The following is a 23920-nucleotide window of genomic DNA, read 5'->3' on the forward strand; positions in this document are numbered from 1 at the left end:
TATTATTATGACATTATTGTTATTAATAATATAAATAAAGAACATTTAATGTGTGCGACATGGTGGCGAAGTAGGTAGTGCTGTCGCCTAACAGCAAAAAGGTCGCTGGCTCGAGCTTCGGCTGGGTCAGTTGGTGTTTCTGTGTGGAGTTTGCATGTTCTCCCCGCATTCGCGTGGGTTTCCTCCAGTTGCTCTGGTTTCCCCCACAGTCCAAAGACATGCAGTACAGGTGAATTGTGTAAGCTAAATTGTCCGTAGTATATGAGTGTGTATGGATGTTTATCAGAGATGGGTTGCAGCTGGAAGGGCATCCCCTGCATGAAACATATGCTGGATAAGTTGGCGAATTGTTCCACTGTGGCGACCCCAGATTAATAAAGGGACTAAGCCGAAAAGAAAATGAATGAATGAATGAACATATAGGGCCCTATCATACACTCGGCGCAGTGTGGCGCAAGACGCGGCACAATAGTCTTTTGGTAGTTTCAGCTTGGTGCAAGAGACGTTTTGAGGCGTTGCGTTACGCTGTTTAAATAGCAAATGCATTAGCGCTCATTTGTGCGCCCATAGGTGTTCTGGTCTAAAAAGGAAGGTGTTCCGAGGCGGACCGCTGGTGTGTTGCTATTTTGAGAAACTATTATAGATTTTTCATTAGACCAAAACTAACCCGGTCTAAACTCCGGCGCAGAGTTGCGCCTTGCTTACGCACTACTTAATACGCACAAGAGAGCAATAGGCAAATATCTTTACATATGAAAAAATTTAAATATCAAGGATATATTTAGGATATAATAGGAATAGATATAGGATATAAATATAAAGGATTATATATTACAAAACGGAATATATATATAAGGATTATATATTATTTTCGAGCCTACATAAATATGAAAAATCACTGCTTTTATGTCTTCATCTCAGGAGGCTTTTTCAGTTCATTCATAACAATTTGCTTTTGAATAATGTTATTATTATTAGCAGTATTATTTAATATATCCATATTAATATTTGTTTTATTAAAAACAAGCTTAGATTTGCCCACCTGTCAGGTTTTAGACCATATGGGGCATGGCAGGTGTATTCGGAAATAACTCAGTATTTTGACCACACTTCGTTAATATTGTTCATTTATTCGTTTGCTAGAAATTAGAACTGAATTTAGAAATAGTTTTGAAACAAATCTTTGCGCTTAACGAACGAAATTAACTATTTATAGACTAATTGATGTCTGTGCGTAAAGGTTTCCCTATTCAAGAGCGAAAGTGAAAGTAGTTCCATTATCTCTCATTCTCATGCAGTAGATGCTCTGTTTAACAGTTTTCTGTTAAAAAACTGTCAACTGTTTGCTTGTGAAATGTTCATTTTTTTCCACTTAGACTTACTTTGCGTCCTGTAAATAGAGAATGCGCTCTTGGCGTGACGCAGTTGGGTCTTAAAGGTAATGGGAGATGAGACTCTAATTGGTTTATTCTCAAAACACACCTATAACTCATTAAGAAAATAAACTCAACCCTTTTAGACCATGCGCCTTGGCGCAAGGCAGATTTCCCGTCCTTAAATTAGCAAAAACGCGTCCTGACACGCCCTGAAAGCGTTTGCGCCCTGCGTTTTGCACTTTGCGCATGGACCGTCAAAATAGAGCCCATAATGTCAATGAAAGCTTGTGTTTTCATGATTTTCATCATGAACGGACTACCTTGCAAAAAATGTTAACTAGTGTAACCCCGCTGGTCCTACACCACCCAACCTACTAGCTGGCCTCCGTTACACTCACCTCCCTAAACCTCACTCCCATCAGGGTCACAGCACCAATGTAACCCCGCCGGTCCTACGCCACCCAACCCGCTCCGAGCTGGCATCGAACCGGTGTCCTTCCGCATGGGAATCGGGTGCTCTACCAAGGAGGCTAAAGACCATCGCCTCCAGGATCTGTCGCTAGAGCACTTTTAGAGGTCAGAGGAGTGGGGTTTACCTGCACAGCACCTACTAGCTGGCCTCCGTTACACTAGCACAGATTTTAATGATACCAACATGAGATGCTGGTATGCTGGTTACCAGCACCACCATCCAATGCTGGTCACTAGCATACCAGCATATGTTGTGTTTTGGTGCTGTATGCTGGTGACCAGCATGAGATGCTGATGCTGGAATGCTGGTGTTATGCTGGTGGTGGTATGCAGGCCACCTGCATAGCACCAGCCTCCCAGCACCAGCATACAGCAACAAACACAACATATGCTGGTCTTTTCAGCAGGGGGCATAGGCCGACGTGCTTTGTTTGTTTTGTATGTGGCATCACGTTTATATAAAATCAATGGAATTGAATTAGACCAGAAGTCTTAACACATTTAAGTTACAATGGATAAGCCAAGGTGGATAAAGCACTATTGCCATTTTTTTTCTTTAAAAGGAGGGATATGTCACTCTGTGATCAAGTTTCAGTTGAGATGTTGTATACTCAGATATATGAGTAGCCTCATTCTCTGTCATTATCGAAGGGTCAAGGATATGTCCATATACACCTCCCATGTCCACTTTTCCACACAATTCAATGTTCAGATTCAAATGAACAATTCAAATGTTCAGATAGGTTTGCAAAAGTAAAATGTAATACAGCCAAAAATAATGAGGAATGCATGAATAGATATCAAACTGGAAAAGCGTTTAGAAGAAATCAAGGCACTTTTAATGGCAGAAATCTTGAGAAATCACCTGAGGCAGGACAAGAGCAAACACCACAATAAAGACACTAATTAAACCTGAGATTTCCTTCCATCTCATACTGAATTACTTTAGAAGCTATCCTAACTTTTATTTGACTTTGGACACTTGATTTGCACATCAATGAGGTAGAATTGAATACATCTCACTTGTCTTTTTTTTATCTTCCACATCAATGCATTTTCTTTCATCAAATCCAACGGTACATTTCATTAACAAGTAATGCTATTGCCATACAGTGCATCTGCTTCAGTTTGTCACTTGTTAACCGACACCACATTACCCTTAGGGAGACACCAGACCACTTAGGGAGAGAAATAAAAAATTTTGATGACAAACTTATTCAAATTTTAACAATGTAATCTGTAATGTACACAAATAAAAACAGAAAAAAGGCACATACAGAGTCAAGCTGAACTTTACCAGATCAATCACTCATATTAAACATTAAGGCACTTAATATTTGTATTTGATGAAGTTTCTCCAAAGACCTTCACTCAACCAAACAGGAAGCTGCAGAAAAAGCAAAGACACTCAAGTCAGTGAGGTCAGTTTTACATGTACTACATTACTACACTTTATTAGAAATGAGCTGACATAAAAGTTATATTTCTATTAACATTAATCTTAGCTAACTAAACAAACAAGTAAATGAATAAAAATAATCATATTTAGAAACATTACTAAAATGTCCTAATTGAACTAGGGCCTAATCCTGGTTAAGTTTAAGCCTGTGAAACCAGAGGGCTATTGACTCAGCAACGGAAATAAGCTGGGATTTTCAAGATATCCTTGCTGAATTTATCCCTGACTTCAGCCCTGCTCAAACTGAGATTTCAGCCTGTTATCCGAGGCAAATTTGGGAAATCCTAAAAGGTTCCTGATATCCTAGGCTAAAATCTGTGGTCTTTGACCATTGGTTTGACATGTTCACTGAAAGCCGCTTGGTGCCTGCTGCGATCAGATTTTTCCTCCGATGACGCTGTGGCAGTGTCAAAAGATTTCAGACATTTTCCTGCAGTGACAACAGCTGCAATGATTGTCAATCCAAGAACCAATAAGAGCTCCAAATTTGATGACGGGATTCATGCGACAATTCAAATGACTTTGGAGAAATGTCAAAACAGTTTTTTTCTTTCAGGTTTTATTATTAAGACATGCCGTGTGCAAAATTGCTGCTACTAGGGATGCTCAAAATAATCGATTAACCGTTAACCGAAAGGGTGCGTTTGTGACCGATTAATGCTATCAGTTAAACAATTAAAATTATTATTTTATATATTTTTAGTTTGGCTGCATAAGGGGCCGATTGAATGTGCCTTTGCGTTAAGAGGGGCATCTTTTGCACGCGGCTCATCCCAGAGCAGCAGTTTGTGTTGTCAAGACAACTACAGAGAACTTTTAAAGAGCTTGGTTTCCGCAACATTCATTCTTCCATGGCGGGGAACAAAATGCATCCCGCCACGGCTACATACTCATTCAAAACATTCAGTTATTGTTGTTGTTGTTTTTAATAGCGGATTATAATCGCATCAAAACGTATTAAAAGGTAAGTGGATTATAACAGCGCAAACTTTTTTGTAACCGTATAGTGCTGTGCGCTATTGTTTAATCCTTTGGGGTTACGTGCTGACTGACTGACTGACTGACAGGTGCGCGATGCGTGAGGTCAGCAAACACGCAGAAGCTTTCAGTTAAGATGAACACAGTTTCTATAGTTATACTTTATTTATAATTAAAGTATGACTCTGCAAATAATCACTCTATCATGCTGGAGTTTATAGCCGTTTCGCTTTACTTCAGGATGCATTATTGCCGCTCTGAAGGTCTAATCGCTGTTTTAAGTTATCCAGAGCTGTATGAATGTACAAATCTTGAATATCATAATATTATTAAATATTACAATTTTATCAACATATACAGCAACACTTTTGCACAATCGATACCCAGCTGATTCAGTCGTTTCATAAGAGGACTGCGCTTTCTTCTCTTCTTTTTTCCTTGTCAACATATAAAGGCAGTGAGGTGCGCCTGGCGTTTTTGGAATGAAAAAAGCACGTTAGCTGTGATCGGCCACTTGTTCAACTGCAAGACATACTTGCAGCGGGACGATAAAGTATAACCCGTGCCTACTGACACATTTGCCAAAGAAGCAAAATGGAAGAAGAATATTGCTTGAAACAGACGTGTTGATGCCAAAAAAAGCGCTGATGTTGACCTGGATCTGCATCATAAACGCAACAAATAGGCTTTACCTTTTATTTTATAGCTTATAAAGCATGTATGCATATTAATGCAATATATTTAAACAACAAAACTGTTTACAAAAAGTCCACATATGCGCGCGTGTTGTTGTCTTTTCATCACGCAGCGCGTGCACTTGAGCCGCGATGGAGAGAAAGGAAACCACGTCAAGACATAATCTTTAAAATAATGATTTCAATTAAAAATGTAAAAAGGTTTTGTGATTATAATAATACAAGCGGGGCATTAAATAAATGCATATTTTCCGTGGAGCGAGCGATTTGAAGAAGTCTGCTATTTTATTTGACGGAAGACAAAAATATGAAAAAACAGCCTATGCCGGTTATTAAAAATAATCAGTCAGTGTTTTCGATTTGAAATATAAATTAATTATTTAAGTTGAAAATAATTTAGGGCAGTCCTATTTATTTTATTCATTTTATTTAGTTTATTCTGTTCTTCTGTGCTAAACACTGCAAGTGCGTGAAAATGCTCTGTTGTATTGTTCTGTTATTAATATGCTAGCATATAAAAATAAATCTGTATTTTATGCAATATTAAATGTGTCAGACACAAAATAGACACGTCAATTTGTTTAATATAAAATTAATAGTAATCTGACCAGTTAACCGTTAATAACCGATTAATGAGCGGTGGTTGTCGGTAAGCAAAATTAACCGAAATGAGCATCCCTAGCTGCTACAGATTGTTTACGTTTGCTGTGAGGAATCATTTCAGAACGTGGGATAGTGAAAGTGTTACAGGTGGATGACTTCAAACTCTGGGGGTGTTTTCTTTCGTGTTTGGCGCGTCATCATTGTTGTTCAGTCTGATTTTATGACAACTGAGAACTTACAGTGTGACATGGGAGCCATGTGCGTGCAGTCTGACATGCTATAATAATCCAGGATTATTAAAAAGCACAGTGTGAGCTGGCCTTAAGCTAAGCAATTAAGCTTGGATTTTCAAACAATTCAGGCTTAATTTAGCGCCGACTCAGTTGCATGAAAGCTGGCTCGATTAATGTAAATTACGTCGGTAACACTTTACAATAAGTGTATTAATTATTGTTAGTTAACATTAACAGTGAACAACACATCTGTTGAGTAATACTTACTCTTTTTTATGTTAACTAAACATATCTTGTATTATTTGATACATTAAATACAATGATTATTATTTAACATTACATAATAATGTCCACTTACTCATATTCTAATGCACCACTCTACATTTATTCTTTGCAGTTAGTTAATGTTTACTTACGTATACACTAATGGCATTTGTTCATGGATTATATAACATGACTTAACATTGAACAGCACATTTATTCAGCAGTACTAAATCTGAGCATATGTGTGTCATGATTGCCAATGATTTATGCTGGGGGAGATCTCTGATGAACTACAGACTGGTAATGAATTACAAATCCCTACATTCCACTATGCACACACCGGCTTCCATTTGGACTGATCAAACAATCACAGCTGTAACCCATTTTCTAAGATTGCATGGACCATAAATCTTCCCCGCACACTTACTTCATGATGGAGTCTTTGATTGTATTGTTGTGTGCGCACCAGAGCTTTGTCTTTGTTTTGTTTGTTTATTTGATACTTAATTTTTTTGGATTGCTGTTTTGTGTTTGACTATGCTCATTTTGATCTAGGCTTGCCACGATAGACGGTGTTACGGATTTTAAGACGCAACACCGGTGACATCACTTTTCCACCGTGACACCGTCCCCACATTTGTTTTGTTTAAGTATTCCATTTTTATTAAATATTTACTTGAATTAAATGGAAAATATAATTCTAAATCATTTACTTAAGACGAGAGCATGCACTATAATTAAAATCTGAACATAGCTACAATGCGTCATATTTCATTTATCACGTGAGAACGAGAGAAGTCGAATTTACAGAAAGAGAATGGCGGACGATTTAGTGTCAAAACGCAATACAAAATCATCTGTTTGGCAATATTTTGGGTTCAAACCAAATGCAAAAAGAGGACCTGAATACTTTACTGAGGCAAACTGCAAACTTTGCTTGACAAAGGTGGCAGCATCTGGAGGAAACACAACTAATTTATACACGCACCTTTAACGCACCTACTTGATGTTTAATTATGGGTGGGTCGTGGGTAGAAAAGATCAATAGCCATAAATATGCAATGCATACTCTCATTTTATAAATCACGCGATCATCATCTCACATTGTTTAATAATAAACATCTTATTTTTTATTAAAACGAGTGACTTAGCAATGCTGCGCCACTAAAAAAGCCAACTGCAGAGAAGGAAAGCAACCATCACGGCAACCGCAGTGATCACTTTTTCCGAAGTTCAGCTGTTCTTTTTTGCACTTGATTATTATGCGTTTAATGTTAAAAAATCAATAATGAATAGGCCGACAAGAGTGTATTCTGTGTGTGTGTGCGTATTTTATCACTAAAGCCGCTCTCTTAAAAAAACGAAAGTTGCTTCGTCTGTCTGGCAATATTTTGTCTTTTATTCGAATGAAAAGTTAATTTAGATAAGCCAATACTTAAAAAATTGCAGTAAAGTAACTGAGACGTGCGGCCACACATCAAATCTAAGGTCTGATCTCATCTCTCTCTCTCGCTGTCATCCAGACATTGATACAGACGCCACACAAGTCAAGTCGCAAAACTGAGTCTGATACTAGCTGACAGGTAGAATACCTGTAGCCTTTGCGAAATCTGTTTAAGTACAGCACTGAAATTAACAGGCATAAATGTCTTTGAGCTAAAACGTCTATCTGTAGGATATCTGTAAAAACGCAATCAGATCCAATGTTATGTGGAAGTTGTGTCGCCTAATAATAGTATTAATTCTAATAAAATGAAAACCAAAATAAACAACTCATTGCATTTTTGAGGAAAAAAAAAATAATCAAAAGGTGGCTAGTTTGTAATGTGTTTTAATATTAATAAAGATATGCTTGGCATATTTAAGATATACGTTGCCAATAGGCTAGCCATTCAAACATATTATTTTACCGTGTACTGGGTTATAATGTGTATTTTACAATAAAAACTAAATGTAGCATATCTCGCTGTCATTTAAAACATGCAATTCATAACACACCAGAGCTGTAGTCTATGCAGAGTGCAAGCTTACAGGGAGGTGTTGGTCAATAGTCATACTGCGTACAACGTTATTGAACTCCAATATCTCTTGAGATTATGTTACCATATAGCCAAAATTAACTTGAGAGATTTTTCAAATAAAGGTATTTTAGAAAGGAGAACACGCAAATAACAAAACAATTAAAATTGGTCCCGTGGAGATCAGCACTTAATCTTGCCAGTGTGTGCTATGTAGTGTAGGCTACAGCGCCCATAATATATGCACTCATTTATAAAAGCACACACAAAAAAGAGAGGAAACCCCTACGGTGATACTGGTATTACCAGTGTTGTCACATGTCGATTAACCGGTGGGCAAATTTCCTCATCGTCACAACCCTGTTTTGATCATGATTTTGGATGCCTGTTTTATACCCGAGTTTTAGCCAGTTCTTTAACCTTTTTGTATGTTTTCATGAATAATTTCCCATTAAACTGCACATGGATTCTACCCTTTGTCTTTGCCTCGTCCGCAGCACATGACAATGTGTTAATACATTAGTTAATGTTTAGTTAGCATGAACATAATAAATAAATGTTAGAAAAATACACTTTTTGCTTTTTTAATGATAAATTATGTTAGTACAGTTAGTTGAGTTAACAAACATGAATATCATGGCAATTTTGGAGTGTTAAAGTGGAAACCTCGACTTCAACGTGCATGTTATTCATGTTTGTTAACCATTTACTAACAAGATTATGTATAATATGATTTGTATTTATGATTCTGCAGCAATTCTTGGTCACAAACCACATTTTCATACAGTGACATTAATCTTGTGACAACAGTACAGAAATCTGATTTTGTTTTTTAATGAAGGTCAAGATGCTTTATAATATCTTAAATCATGCAGAGTACAACATGATCAGGTTTAATGCATTGGTTTAACGCAAATTAGGGACAAAGCTGCATATCAAATTGATGAACATTTCCAATTTAAAAAAAATCTCTTTTAGATTTAATTTGATCATTGCTCTCAGAAACATGTTGATAATATAGATTCATCTCACCTATAAGGATATCCATGATATTTGGCCCTAAATACAGACAGCAGCCAACTGAAAAACAGCACCACCAGTCCGATTCCTGCTACACACATAACTAGAAGAGAAAACAAAACATTTTTAAGACTGTTTCAACTTGGGTGTTAACAGCACAAGTTGTATGTTAGCATACTTTTCCTTTTTACAATGTCCAGGCCAGAGGTAGCAGCCTCATGAAGCAGCACCATTCCTATGGTCACTGCTGCATCTGAATTAATGTTCAGGAACACATTGACATAAAAAGTCAATCGGAAACTTTGCATCCAATTTTTTTATGATACAGACACTTTTATACTGTAGAAAAGCGACTTGTAAATGAGGACAAAAGAAACACTTCAATTATCAAAAAAGCAATTGTTTAAAATATGTAGATGCAAGCAGTGTTGGGCACATTACTTATCATAAAAGTCATAATTAGTTATAGTTACATGCACATTATTCATAATGCTGTGTGAGTGAGTGTGTGTGTGTGTGTGTGTGTGTATGTATGTATGTATGTATGTATGTATATATATATATATATATATATAAAATCTGAAACATTCATTTTCAACATTCATAATAATAATAATAATAATAATAATAATAATAAGAAGAAGAAGAAGAAGAAGAAGAAGAAGAAGAAGAAGAAGAAGAAGAAGAAGAAGAAGAAGAAGAAGAAGAAGAAGAAGAAGAAGAAGAAGAAGAAGAAGAAGAAGAAGAAGAAGAAGAAGAAAGGTTTATTTACCACAAAAATAATTAAAGATACAAAAATACCAATATAACAAAAATGTTTCAACTCAGGACATTGTGATTGGTCAGAATTTAATTTAGCTCAGTGGCTAAGGATACTGAAGAGAAGAACAATGTGAGTCTCTGCCACAAACTGGGCCTGGCTGCTGCCATGGATGTAACTCTGAAAAGGGGGAAGAAGATATTTTACTGTGAATTTTCATTTGATTTAAACTTTAAACTTTAAAACTTTAAACAAAAAAAATGTGTTACAATATGAGAAGAAATTATTATGTACCATGAGCCAGTATGGTAATATGATAATTTGATTTATGACTCAACGATAATGCATATGATTTATTCCTTAGTCCACTAAAGCTCCTCAGGCATGTGATCAGCCGGGAACAAAAAAGGAAGGAAGACGAGTATATATATATATATATATATATATATATATATATATATATATATATATATATATATATGTTTGGCAGTAAACTATGACCTTATTTTAATGACAAATGTCTAATAATACTGCTAATTTACGTTTTTATTTAATTTATGCATATGCAATGAAAGTAAGCTTGCTAACTGCTCAAATGACAGAATATGTAAACTTATTTTATATGATTAAATAAAAATTAAAAGGTGTTAAAGGGTGTTGGTCCGCAGGGGGCTCTTATTTTGAGGGCTATGTCACAAGCTCAGATTTGGTTGACCAATGAAAGGAAAATGGGTGTTTCAGCACTGCCAACATGTGTATAATGAATTTTGAAGTTGTTTAACTGTTTTCTACTCTGATGAAAAATAGCCAAAATCCCATTTTGAGTTTTTTGTGAGCAAATAAAAAAAACTTTATCTTTACTTTTCTATCTTTTGTTTTATAACTGATATGGAATGGACAGAAGATTCAATACGATTTTAATAATCTTAGAACATTCTAACACCAGCTACATGAGAGGCAGGGATACTGCAAAACAACATCGAACTACAGCTGAGATTACAACCCAAAGTAAACCAAAATGGCTAAAACCATCCTGTACCGAATATGGTCAAATCGATAACTATACATCTGCATGTACAGTAGGCCACAGGTGACATCAGCAACTGTTAAGAAAATCTAATCAAATCTAATAATAGAAATATTAGATAAATCAAATTATATAAATCATAATTTGATATTTTTTACACATGGTACGTAATACTTTCTTCTAATTTGATATATATGATTGCAGTGAAATACTCAACAAATGTCATGTTGTTCAATTGACTTTTAAAAATATATGGACAAAAGAATTAAACAAACAAAAATACAAAAACTTTGTGAGGTAAAGGAAATAACTAACCACTTGGCCGGTGTTGGGGTTCTTGTGTGCATATGGAGGTCCTCTTATGTGGTTCCACATTTGACCTGATGTCATGATCAAAACAAAACACTGTATATATATAGAGAGAGAGAGAGAGAGAGAGAGAGAGAGAGAGAGAGAGAGAGAGAGAGAGAGAGAGAGAGAGAGAGAGAGAGAGAGAGAGAGAGAGAGAGAGAGAGAGAGAGAGAGAGAGAGAGAGAGAGAGAGAGAGAGAGAGAGAGAGAGAGAGAGAGAGAGAGAGAGAGAGAGAAAACATTAGTAAAAATATCACATAAAATGCAATTACAAACACACACACAAGCTTCTAGATGGTTTCAGCTGTAACGGCAGGTCCTTTACACAGATCTTCCAACTACCTATTGCGTTATTTCAATGTCAAATGTTGTGATGCAGTATTACAAGTCAGGATTGCATTCATGTAAAACGAGCATGCAAATCTCTTAGCTTGAGCGCTGATTTCCTCTGTTCATGGACAAAACTTCTTGCACACCTCCTCAAATATGCTCAAACACAAATTTTCCTGTGGGCTCTTAAATAAACACTGCGGAAGTGCTATTTAGTGCATTTATGTAATGAGTATGTGTCCAACATTTATTAGATTTCCTAGGAACATTTATGAATGTCTCCAATAGACCTGCAGAACAGCATTGATGCGTCCTGAAGTAAAGTGAAACAGCCATAAATTTCAGCAAGACAAAGTCATTGTATGCAGAACCATAGACCCTTATCTATACCATATAGTTATGGAAACTGTTCATCTTAACTGAAAGCTATGTTTGCTGGCCTCACGCATAGTGCAGCCCTGTCAGACAGTCAGTTAAACAAATGGGTTAAACAAATAATGCACAGCACAACTACGATTACATAAAAGTTTGCTCTATTATAATTCACTTAGCTTTTAAAACGTTTGGTGCGATTATAACCCACTGTTAAAAAAAACAACAACAGAAGGTTTTGATTAAGATGCTGTAATATTGTCGTGGCGAAAATGAATTTTGCTGTGGCGCCCCGCCATGGAAGAATGAAGATAGCGGAAACCATATATATGTACACAAATTTAATCAGTAGCTAAAAGAACAAAAGAACAATTTCTAAACTTTTCAAAAGGCTGAGTTTTATTGAACACTTATTTAACTCCATCGCGTGAAATTAGGGTTAATAATCAAACTTAGATCACAAAAGCTTTAGTTTTGCTTAAATTGGTTAAAGCAAAAATTAATACACCCTGCAACAAATACTACTACAGCTAGTATTTTGTATGAGCCCGGTGATTTTTAAGGACAGCACCAAGTTTTCTAGGCATGGAATGAACAAGTTGGCAACATACTGCAACATCTCTTTTTTCAATTCTTCAATAACCTCTTTTACAGCAGGGATGCTGGATGTAGAGGGATGCTCAACTTGTTGCTTCAGAAATCCCTACAGGTGTTCAATTGGGTTCAGGATCAGGAGACATACTTGGCCATTTAATCACCTTCACCCCGTTCTTCTTCAGAAATGCAACAGTAGCTTTAGATGTGTTTTTGGATCATTGTTGTGTTGGAAAAGTGCACAGAGTGATGGCGGCATCTTTTCCTTCAGTATAGAGCAGTGCATTGTTTAGTTCATGATACCATCAATGAATTGCAGCTCCCTAACAACAGCGGCACTCATGTATCCCCACATAAGGACACTGCCACCACCATGTTTCACTGTAGGCACCATACATTTTTCTTATCCTCACCGTTAAGACGCCATACAGTTTTAAAACCATTTTTTTCCAAAAACACTGATCTTTGTCTTATTATCCAGAGTATAGAGTCCCAGTAGTCTTTATGTTTTTCAGCATGGGCCCTAGGAAATTCTAGGAGTGCTTTTGTGCAGGGGGTTTAGGCAAGGCTTTCTTCGTGGATGATACTCATGCATGCCATTTCTCTGCAGTGTGTGCCGTATGGTGTCCAGTTTGTCTTTCTACTGCTTTAGCTAACTGCAGTGAACTTACATGGCGATTTTCTTCAACCCTTCTCATCAGAAGACGCACCTGTCGAGATGTTACCTTCAGTAGACGGCCTCGACATCTCTATAAGATGGATGCATCTTCCATCTTTCTTAAATTTTTGAATCAATTTTGCTACAGTATTTTGACTGATATGTAAAGCTTTGCTGATTTTTATTTTAATTTGCTTGTTATTTTACAGGGACAATACATTTGGCATTGTTATACAAAGACAACCAATGTTGCGTACATAGGGCATATAGTATAAAGCTAATTTGCAGCCCTCGTCCCTGGTTAGGCACTGCATAAAAAAAAAAGAAAGAAAGAATAAAACACAAAACAGCAAACATGTACAATATATACCAAGCAATATATATATAGCAAGTCTTTCTAATTTATGTTTTGTTTTGGTTGTTGATTGTAAATATCTCACTCACTGTTTCACAAATCACCACCTGTAATAAATCACATTATCTGTACAACAACTCTTGTTCATGGTTGTTACTTTGAGTACACTTCTCTTTGAGTGTTTGTTTGAACCAAATCCTCAGTTAGGTGTGCAACCCCACTTCCCTGCCCAGGGACTGTAACACCTAATGTTTCCAAACATCTTTTGTATTATGTAGAATTTTCTTAATACTAAAATAAATTGTCAGAGCACTATAACAATCCTATATTTCCATAAATAATCAAAAGCTTACCAGTGCAGAAAAAGCCCAGACATTCTTATTAAATAGGAACTCCAGGTTATTGCGGCGCAAGTAAGCCAGACTGCCGATAAAAGCCAGCAGCAAACCCAGCATCAGTGGTCCAGCATAGTTAGGAGGCCTGATCACCCGAATCTGTATGACATGAAACAGCATATTAGACACAGATGTGACCATTAAATTTGAAAAATTATAAAGCTGTATGTGCAGCTAGACTTACATGAACATCTGTTCGGTCAGCCACCCATCGAGCCAACTGCTCGGCTGCAAAGCCCCGAACCTGTAGTTCATATGTATCTGCACGCTTAGGTTTGCCTTTTGCTGGAAAGTTGATGAATGTTGGAGCAGAATTCATGTTGAGCTGTAGAGGACATAAACAGATAGAAGAGTATTCAGTACTGATATTACTATAACAAATAATCTCTCTCTCTCTCTCTCTGTGTGTGTATGTATATATATATATATATATATATATATATATATATATATATATATATATATATATATATATATATATATATATATATAGACACATTTTTCCGTGGTTATATTAGTGACAAAATAATGCAAATGTTGTTTTATTTTCACTGTAAGAAATTAATTGGAGTTCAAAAGTAAAATAAATTATGAAAGTTTACCATCTGGAAAACATCTGAACCTTCATCAAAATCCACCATTGCAAAGAAAATCCTGTTAGTAAATGCACTCGAATACCGCCAAGAGTTTGCAAGGATCTGGTACTCTTCATCCGCCTGTCTGAAGAAAAAGACACACACAAACGCATACACGCACACAACATCAGGGGGTGATTTTGTGCATTCACTCTGCTTATTGATAGTGAAAGCCAAAAAACATTTTCAAAAATGCTGACGATGAGTCCAAATAAAAACATTCCATGTGTGTGTACAAGCCCTAAGGTTTCAGTTATGAGGAATCATAGCGGCTTTATTCAACAACAACTGAAAATGCTCAAATATTATCACATTCTGCATTCCTAATGCTCCCCTTTATCTGCCACAGATTAGAAGAAAAAAAAAACAACAAATGCTCCCATTCCCAATATATATTTTTAGTTACTCTATTTTGGTGCAAGTGAAATGAGTAAATGGCATCTGTTGATTAAATGAAATTTAAGTTATTTATAAATCATTCTACAATATTGATTCTTTATTGAAAATGTAACTTCTGAAACAGTTAAGTTGAAACAAAATGTTGTTTTATAGATAGAACTCAATCGACAAGATAGAAAACATTTTTACTCCAAACATGGGTCATTAAATGTTTTTTTTTTTCAATTTTTTTTCTGTTTATGCTTTGGATTTCCACACAAACTATCTTGTAGTCACTTTTACTAAAATATAATTTTCATACACAGACTAAAATAGCAATTATAGCATAGATTTGATTAAAAAGCTATGCAAGCAGCAGCAGCAAGCAAAATTAGCTCATTTTACTTTTAAAGTTGTTTTAGAATAAGAAAAATGTTCAAATTCTATAGTTATGATAGTGTTTGGACGACAGGAACTTAAAACACTCATAAACATGGTGTTTTACATCTAATTGTCTCAAGGTCTTATGATATCTCCACACTATGCACTTGGACATATAAAAGTGTTGATCACCTTTTTCGTTGAATTTTGAGTTTTTTAATTAACCTTGTTACACCTTTGGTGTTTCTGGTTAAAAGTGACCACCATAGAAAAATGAATGGGTATCCAGACTATATTCATCCATCAGACAAAAAACATCCCCATACAACCACCCCAACTCACTAACCCACTCCCACATTTCAGAATGAACAATGTCTTTTGCTTATGTAGAGCCTCCTATGTGAACCAGCTTCCGGATGATTTCTTGTTTTTTATCCTATGAGAAGACCCTGCTTCTTAATTATTTATGACTGCACGTGCATTCTGTCTATGGTGCATTCCGGTGACAGATCACAGACCCGCCAGGCTGTGAGACAGCACATGGCATGCAGTATTTAGCCGTTGATGAAGGGTCGTATGTGTTTGTTTTCATGGTCCACAGGGTTTGTTGCATGGTTTTCCCTGCAATGCTCTTAAGGCCGATACAGCAAAGCTGTTTGTGTGCACCAAGCATTTTTGTGAGGAGATCTGTACAAGAATTGGAAAATGGCGGACTTTTTTTTGTCAGTTGAGTTACTTTATAGACATATCGCCTATATCCGTGCTGCTGTATACACCCAGGTTTAAAATGCTCCAGATTACCATTATGGTTAATGGTTAAAATAAATAGGGCAAGAGACCTGCTGTACTGATATCCACTGTATCTGCATTCAGACCCAGGGATTCAGGAGGAGGGAAATCCTCCTCATTTATAGTGTTTATATAAACACAATTATCCTTGTGATGATGTAACAAACTGTGGTTACATATTATATGAAATTATAAATAGCCTTTCGTAGAAATTACTTAAATTACTTACTATTTATCCCCTTACACTTTGTATCTGACTTTTTAACATCTTGAGCTGGTGAGCCAACTGACCAAAGCCCTTCTTTATTCCCCGGTTTCCTAAACCTTTAAGAAATTTAACTTTTCCTATCTATGTTAGCAAGGCCCACTGTGACCTGAGTGAAATATGGGATTGACGACATCTGTAGGGGGTTTCAGCCAGAGCGAGAACATACCCCACAAGGGAGTATAGGCTTTACCCCTGGGATGCTAGGACGTCCCAAAGTCAGGGCTCGACAATAAGGACTGCCCGGTGGCCCGGGGCCAGCGTGCGAGACACTCGGGCCAGTGTACAGAATGTTACTGGCCCGATCGGGCCAGTGCTGCCTTTTTGCCTGCCAGATCGAGCCAGAGCTGCGTGCTGCGACTGTCTGTCAATTGTGTGCAAATGCAATCTTACGGTGCTTTTACACATAGACGTTTGTTTCGGAATCTGTCTCGTTTCCCCCGTTAGCGCGTTTTTTTTGGCATGTATCCAGCAGTTGCGCTCGCATCCGCGCCAAATCAATCAGTCCAGTATCACAGTGTATTATGATCGTGTAATAGCCATATATACGGCTATATGAAGAGAGAATGATGAGCAGGGCGAGATGTCATTCTTACCGGTAAATGCGAAAGTGAAAGCATGCTGAAATATTACCGAGAGCTGTTTATCCAGCCTGATCTCAGTTTATCCGTTAGGAAAATTTACCAAAGTTAATATCTGATCATTTTTTCCATGTTTTAATCTTACAATATGTTGTGTTAGGCCAGTTGTTTTGTTCATTTCTGCACTGACAGCTCGAAAGAAAATCCACATTGTTCTGCTTCGCGATCTATGCAGTCTCGGTTCATCTGCTATGTCTCTCTATAATTTAAGCCTAAAATACAGAATTATAGTCAACGTTTCTTTAATAGATTGATTAATTCAATAGATAGATATCTACAAAACCTGACAATTGAAATGAGGCTCTGTATGAGAAAGTCTGATCTCAATTTGTATGTGGTGACGATGTCTATGGGTTGTTAAAATTAAAGTGCACATTTTCACTTATAAAATATTCTATACACAACTGGTCAAAAGTTTGGGGTAGGTATGATTGCTAAATATGTTAAACTAAGCTTCTTCTGCTCACCAAGGCTGCAATTGTTTCATCATAAATACAAATTGTGAAAGGTTGCACTATAAAATAACTGTTCAAAAGTAGTTTATCATTTGATTTATTCATTTATTCCAGTGATTTTAAAGATGAAATTTCAGCTTCATTACTCCAGTCACATGATCCTTCAGAAATCACTAATATTAATCATTATTATATTTATTAATGGTAATAGTAATCAAATCAATAATGTCTAGAGTAATGGTTTTATTTGAAACTACATACAATAACAAAGCAGTTATTTAAAATTTTGATAAATATTTAACAATTAAACATTTTTTTATTTACATTTAATAAATGTAGTCTTGATGAACTGAATAATTTTCCTTAAAAAACATTTTTAAAATTACTGTAAATATATATACAGAGTTATTAGCCCCCTTTTTTTTTCCTTTTTAAAATATTTTCTAAATGATGTTTAACAGAATATACAGGGGTGCTAATAAACAGGGGTGCTAATAATTTAGGGGAACTAATAATTCTGAAATCAACTGTGTGTATATATATATATATATATATATATATATATATATATATATATATATATATATATATATATACACACACACACATACACACACATACACACACACACACACACACACACACACACACACACACACACACACACACACACACACACACACACACAAACGCACGCACGCACGCACGCACGCACGCACGCACGCACGCACGCACAGTCAAATAGCTATTAACTTCTTTTTTTATTTGGTGGGGCCAGTGAAAATTTAGGCAGGGCAAGTAAAAATCAGAAAAAATCCTTAGCGTTGAACCCTGAAAGTGGTCTCATTAACTTAACATTGGGGTGGTCCATTGAAATACATTGATCGCATTGACTTGCATTATAAATGTCACACATTAGTAACATTACATAGCAGTGTCATACAGACATAAGGGTGGGCTCATTTGACTCAGGCAACAAATTAGCATCACAATATGATAATGTAGCTCTCAAGCCAGTGGTGCCCAACCTTTTATACCTCGTGGCCCCTAAACCAAACGCATATGTTTCTGCAACCTCCCTAAACTTATTTTGAACAAACCCACTATTTGTGGCAGGTTAGTAACTTGTACAGAAGAAGTCTTTACTGAATAAACAGCCAAATATATAATGAACCCAACAAATCATGAAGCCCAGAGATTCCCAGAGATGGACGTTTTTTTCCAAACAAAATAAATATTTAAATGCCTAAAAATATCAAATAATAAATCGAACTCTCAAAACAACTACCCATAGGATAGATCAAATGTTCAAACTGTCAAATAATAAATCAGAATGCATTCTCAAATAAGAAATCAAATGTATTTGATATTTAATTTTATGACCAACTCAGTATGAATGATAATCAATAAACTAAAAACCAAATGGTCAAACTAACATCTCAAATGATAAATCAAATGCAAATAAGGAGTGTCAATCAACCAGCCTGGGCAAAGCTTTAAAGCAGAAGGGTTTTCGTGACAACTACCAGTAGTGCTATGACTTTTCAAGGGATAAGTTCAGATTTGTGTGAACTATCCCAAGACGTATCCTTGATCAAATTGGTCTAATATTAATATAATAATAAATAATAATTCTAGATAAAGGTGATGTGCTCCAGTGGTAATGTAATGTGATGTATTTTTTATTTATTGCCTTGTCAGCAACCAAGACTATTTTCATGGCAAGAACATTTCAATAATAAATAAACATTTAAGAACAACAAACAAATGAATACACAAGTCAAGATTTTTAGTGTTAATACATGATAAGAATTCAAAAAAACATTCTGGTGTCACTTTGCTAAAAATGTCCTTAAGAGAGTTTCTTATTTCTTATAAAAGTCTCCTGGAAGCACAAAAAGCAGGACAGTCCAGTAAAATGTGTTTTACAGTAAGGGGAGTTGTGCAGCACAAACATTGAGTGGGGTCTTCATCTTTAAGTAAAAAGGCGTTGGGTAATCTTGAATGGCTTTAGTTTGCCTGATAATCTTAATGATAAATTGTATCGTGTGCTGTGGTTTTTATATCTTGTGCGCACATTTAAGACTTAAGGTAAAAAAAATTAAATAAAAAATAAATAAATACAAAAATCACAGCTGGTTCTCCTCATGTGTGTGCTGCAACCAGATTTCATTATCAGCTAGGATTTTTAAACTTCTCAAGTCTGAACCCGGCTTTAGTGTTTCTAACGTGTTTCAGTCACCAAAAACATTATTCAGTTCACATTAACACTGCTACATTACAGGAGAAAAAAAAGTTATATGTTCTTTGTCCATACACTTACCTGCAGACTCCACACTGTCTCTGTGGCTGAAGAGCTGTGAACATGACGATGACAGAATAGTTTCGTGGATGAGCTCGAACCAATCTCTTGAATTTTTCTCCATTCAGCCGGACCACTGCACGCTTACTGACCCACTCCATCATCTGACTGACCTTTTCTGAAAGCAGGGTCTGAAAATACATTAATCACTTAATATGCTTGATAATGCTTTTATTTTACATTCATCACAGGTTCATTATTCATAATTTCCCCCATATATGCAAACCAACATAAACATATATTTATGCAACAACATTTGTGCATAAGGAACGGTAACTAATCTTACATGCAGTAATGCTTTCTTGTTAATTTGGCAGTGTTAGGGCTAGTTTTAGTACTTTAAGTTTTTTTTTTTTTTGATATAACCAGAAAGTAGTTTAATGCATATTTTGTTATTTCTATTAAATTAAAGGGGTAGTCTACTACAACAGTGGTTCTCAAAGTGGGGGTCGGGACCCCCCGAGGGGTCGCGGGGCAATGAAGGGGGGTTGCCTGGTGATTTCCAAAAATCTATTTATTTTTATTAAACCATAAGAATTAACATATTTTATCCATAACTATACTGAAAATAAAAATAGTCGTTTATAGTTACTATATACTATATAGTTACTATAGTAGCTTATAGTCACTAGTTCCATTGGATTGCGACCCCTGGGGTAATTGCATTATATTAAAGGCAGCAATAGCGTCAGATGCATTTTGATTTTATAACATCAGGTTATACTTTCTGGCACATTTAAAGCACTGACACAAATTTAATTGGTGTGTCTGCGTCATTGCATGCAAGGTTTCTGTATTTATAACCACCTCAGAGGATATTGGGGGTCGCGAGTCAGTGGCATTGTTATTTTGGGGGTCGCGGGCTGAAAAGTTTGGGAACCCCTGTACTACAATATCATATTTTAAAACTTTAGTTCATGTGTAATGAAGCTGTGTGAACATAAACAACATCTCTGAATAAAAGCTCAAAGTTTAATGCAAAGGGAGACATTGGCTTTTACAGAATTAGCTCAAAGGCAAAGCCTACAATGAACAAAATTTGGGGATTACAAAAAAGCACATCTAGGTTAATGAAGTCATAAACCCTTCAGGTTATGTGCAGTTATGTGCAAACACCCTGCGCAGCAAAGGGGCATGGCCAGAGGCGCTGCAATGCTACAGCAGAGAAAACTAAAATGCAGTTCAAAAGCTGCTATTTCCACAGTTTCTTTAGTTTCTGTATTTGGGCATCCAAAGGACATGACACAAAAAGATGTGCTTAAAATTTAATTGTATGTTCCAGAGAATTATAAAAAAGATAAAGCTTTAGCATTTGACAATGAAAGCTTCCAGAATCTCAGTTCAGTGATGGATTCGGCTAAAAACTCCACAAAGAAGTAACCGTTTCAACCATAAAAGTAGAAGCTGTGGATTGTGAGCCACAACCTGTAAGTATATTTACTTGTTAAAATTGATCAAATTACAAAATTTCTAGAGTTAAGGATATGTTGTAGCAAGAATGTAAACAATGGGAGACGCTGTTCAACACCGTTAACAAGTTACAAATTAATAATTATCCGTCAAACTGCTGTATACACCCACAATCTTCAGCAGCGCATGCAATGTTTTTGTGACCACTTTCTGTGCGTTCAACATCTCAAATAATGAACAAAAAGACATGTGACGATTTCATATTACTTACACATGCTTATAATCTAAATATTTATATATATATAAAATACACTAGTAATATTTTATTACACAAAGCAGGCATGAGGTTCAGCTGTGTCATTTTCTGTCTGATTTAAGCTCAAACTGATACGTTAACAGTAGCTGTGTCCCAAATGGCACACTATATACACTATGCATTAACACACTAAACAGCATAGTATATGTATGTAGTGTCACCCCAATGTCACACTAATGTTTTTTTTTTACTATGCGGAAATTCAAACTGTTTCCCTGATGACATATGATCTGTCAAATTAGTAAAAGTGAGAAGTAAATTAGAAGTGTCCATCATTCCACACATCGTTTTAACAGTTAAATAAGTGCATCATCTCGGTAAATAAAATGCACTTTTTACACTACTAAATGGCGGAGAATAGTGCATAAGTAAATACCCGGATGATGCACCAATTCAACCAGTAATATGAAGTGTGGAATGTTGGACACTTCACACACTCAACAACCACAGCTTTGCTTACGTAGCGGTAGGGGCGGAGCTATCGGCAGCACATGTTGGATTGCTTTATTCATTTCGGATTGAGAAAGCAAATTCTCCTACGGGAGTGATTTTAGCACCTCCTGATGGTGAATAGTAGCAGAAGGGGCAGAGCTATCAAGTGGGCTAACTTTATTTATTTAGGATTGTGAAAGCAAAATTCTCCTATTAGAATGATTATCCACTTGTTAAGTGTGACGTCACGCAAAGCGGCTTCCGGGTCCAAGTGCTCTATTCAACTGAATGGGGAGACTAATGAAATGGTAATAATAAACGTTTGCAAAGCGATTTAAGGCTTTCGAAAATCACGATAGTAGTATATATGTCCATGCCTAATATCCGATGGCTAGAAAGTGATTAATTTTTTTATAAATTGTGAAAATGTTGGTATTTGTTATGCAGCAAGCCCAGAGATTGTTGTGTACACTATGATTTTATACAAAATTAACTTTAATGTGTGATAGGAATAAAACGTGATCATAAACAAATGATTTCTCCACTCAAATAAATGCCGGCCTGGACCCGGAAACAGTATTACATATGTCACAAACACGTCACCACTTAACAAGCGGATAGCGCTTCCCAATGGTGAATCAGGTTATACTCATGGCAGGTATTACTTGGTACTTTGGTCGTTTATTTCACTAATTTGGCAACCGTGAAACGTCATCAGGGAAACGGTTTGGATTTCCACTTAGTAAAAAACATAAGTGTTCCATTTGGAACGACACTACATACATATACTGTGCTGTTGAGTGTGTACGTGCATATGTGCATATTGCATAGTGTTCCATTGGGACGCAGCTCTAATGTTTACACAGCAAAGGCAAATTACGTGCTAGTAAAGGCGTGACACTTCCTGGTGAGGTGGAGCCAATCCACAAATCACAGCACATCGTGTTAGCTGACCAGTCATAGCCTTTTGAGGGCGGGCCTTCGGAGGAACTAGGAAATATTATAGTCAATTTCATGCTAGCTGAGTAGCAGTACATAATCAAAGTAAGATAAATGAAAAAATAACCAGATTTTTTTGTTACAAACGAAGCATGAGCACACATTGCTTTGCACCCCATAAACACAATCAAGCCTTAAAAATACACCCTGAACCACCACTTTAAAGGAGCAATGAATCATTAACGAAAAGGGAATTGTTCCAAAAAAATTATAATGTTTGTGATAAAGCAAGCAATATGGCTCAACTATCATATTTATGGTCTATGTCATAAGCATACCAAGACGAACGCCACAGATTACTTAGATGATAGGTTTGGCGTAATGTTACAGCAGGAAGTTCAGTGCAATTTGCATACAGGGCCACTTGTGTCACTTTATCCGACATCCGACAAACACTGATCAGTAACTATTTTTTTAGTAATTTACACACGTCTTGAATTGTTCTTAAATGGGAACAATTATGCCTTTTTGACTTCAATGTGCTTTTGAAAAAGAGCGAAGCTAACGTTACGTTAGTCATAAGATCAATTGAGTACCCAGTGATCTCGATTGTTAAAAAAAAAATAATAATAAAAGCATTTGCAAATACACTTACTTCCTTCTTTTTCTGCCCATTTAATCGCATGTCATGTAGACAAACAACGAGGAAAACAACTATTAATAGTTTATGCAACATTTTTGTAGGCTACCACTGTGGCCACGACAGTTGCGATGCGGAAAGGGAAGCGCCCAGGACATTAACATTACAAAAGAAAAGTCCAAAGCAACGACAGCTTCTTCATTATTTTCAGTATAAAGGTTTCGCCAACATATATCATTTAAAATCCTTTGTTGAGAATTTATATACAAATAAGGCTTGCAAATAAAAATTACTGTACAATAAAAAAACTAATTACAAA

General features: G+C 36.1%; 1 protein-coding gene across 1 annotated transcript; it reads right to left on the minus strand.

Annotated features, from left to right (window-relative positions):
* Positions 1-2663: 2663 nt before the first annotated feature.
* On the minus strand, positions 2664-23734 carry magt1 (magnesium transporter 1). Its single transcript, NM_199700.1, is given in 10 exon segments — positions 2664-3234; positions 9130-9220; positions 9296-9370; positions 9994-10057; positions 11220-11309; positions 13917-14057; positions 14143-14283; positions 14561-14678; positions 19826-19995; positions 23617-23734. Coding segments are annotated over 10 exon segments (987 nt in total). The 5' UTR covers positions 23698-23734; the 3' UTR covers positions 2664-3218.
* Between the last annotated feature and the right edge of the window lie 186 nt (positions 23735-23920).

The sequence above is a fragment of the Danio rerio genome, chromosome 14 (genome assembly GCF_052040795.2).
Source record: "Danio rerio strain M-AB ecotype USA chromosome 14, GRCz13ab, whole genome shotgun sequence".
Taxonomy (NCBI): Eukaryota; Metazoa; Chordata; class Actinopteri; order Cypriniformes; family Danionidae; genus Danio; species Danio rerio.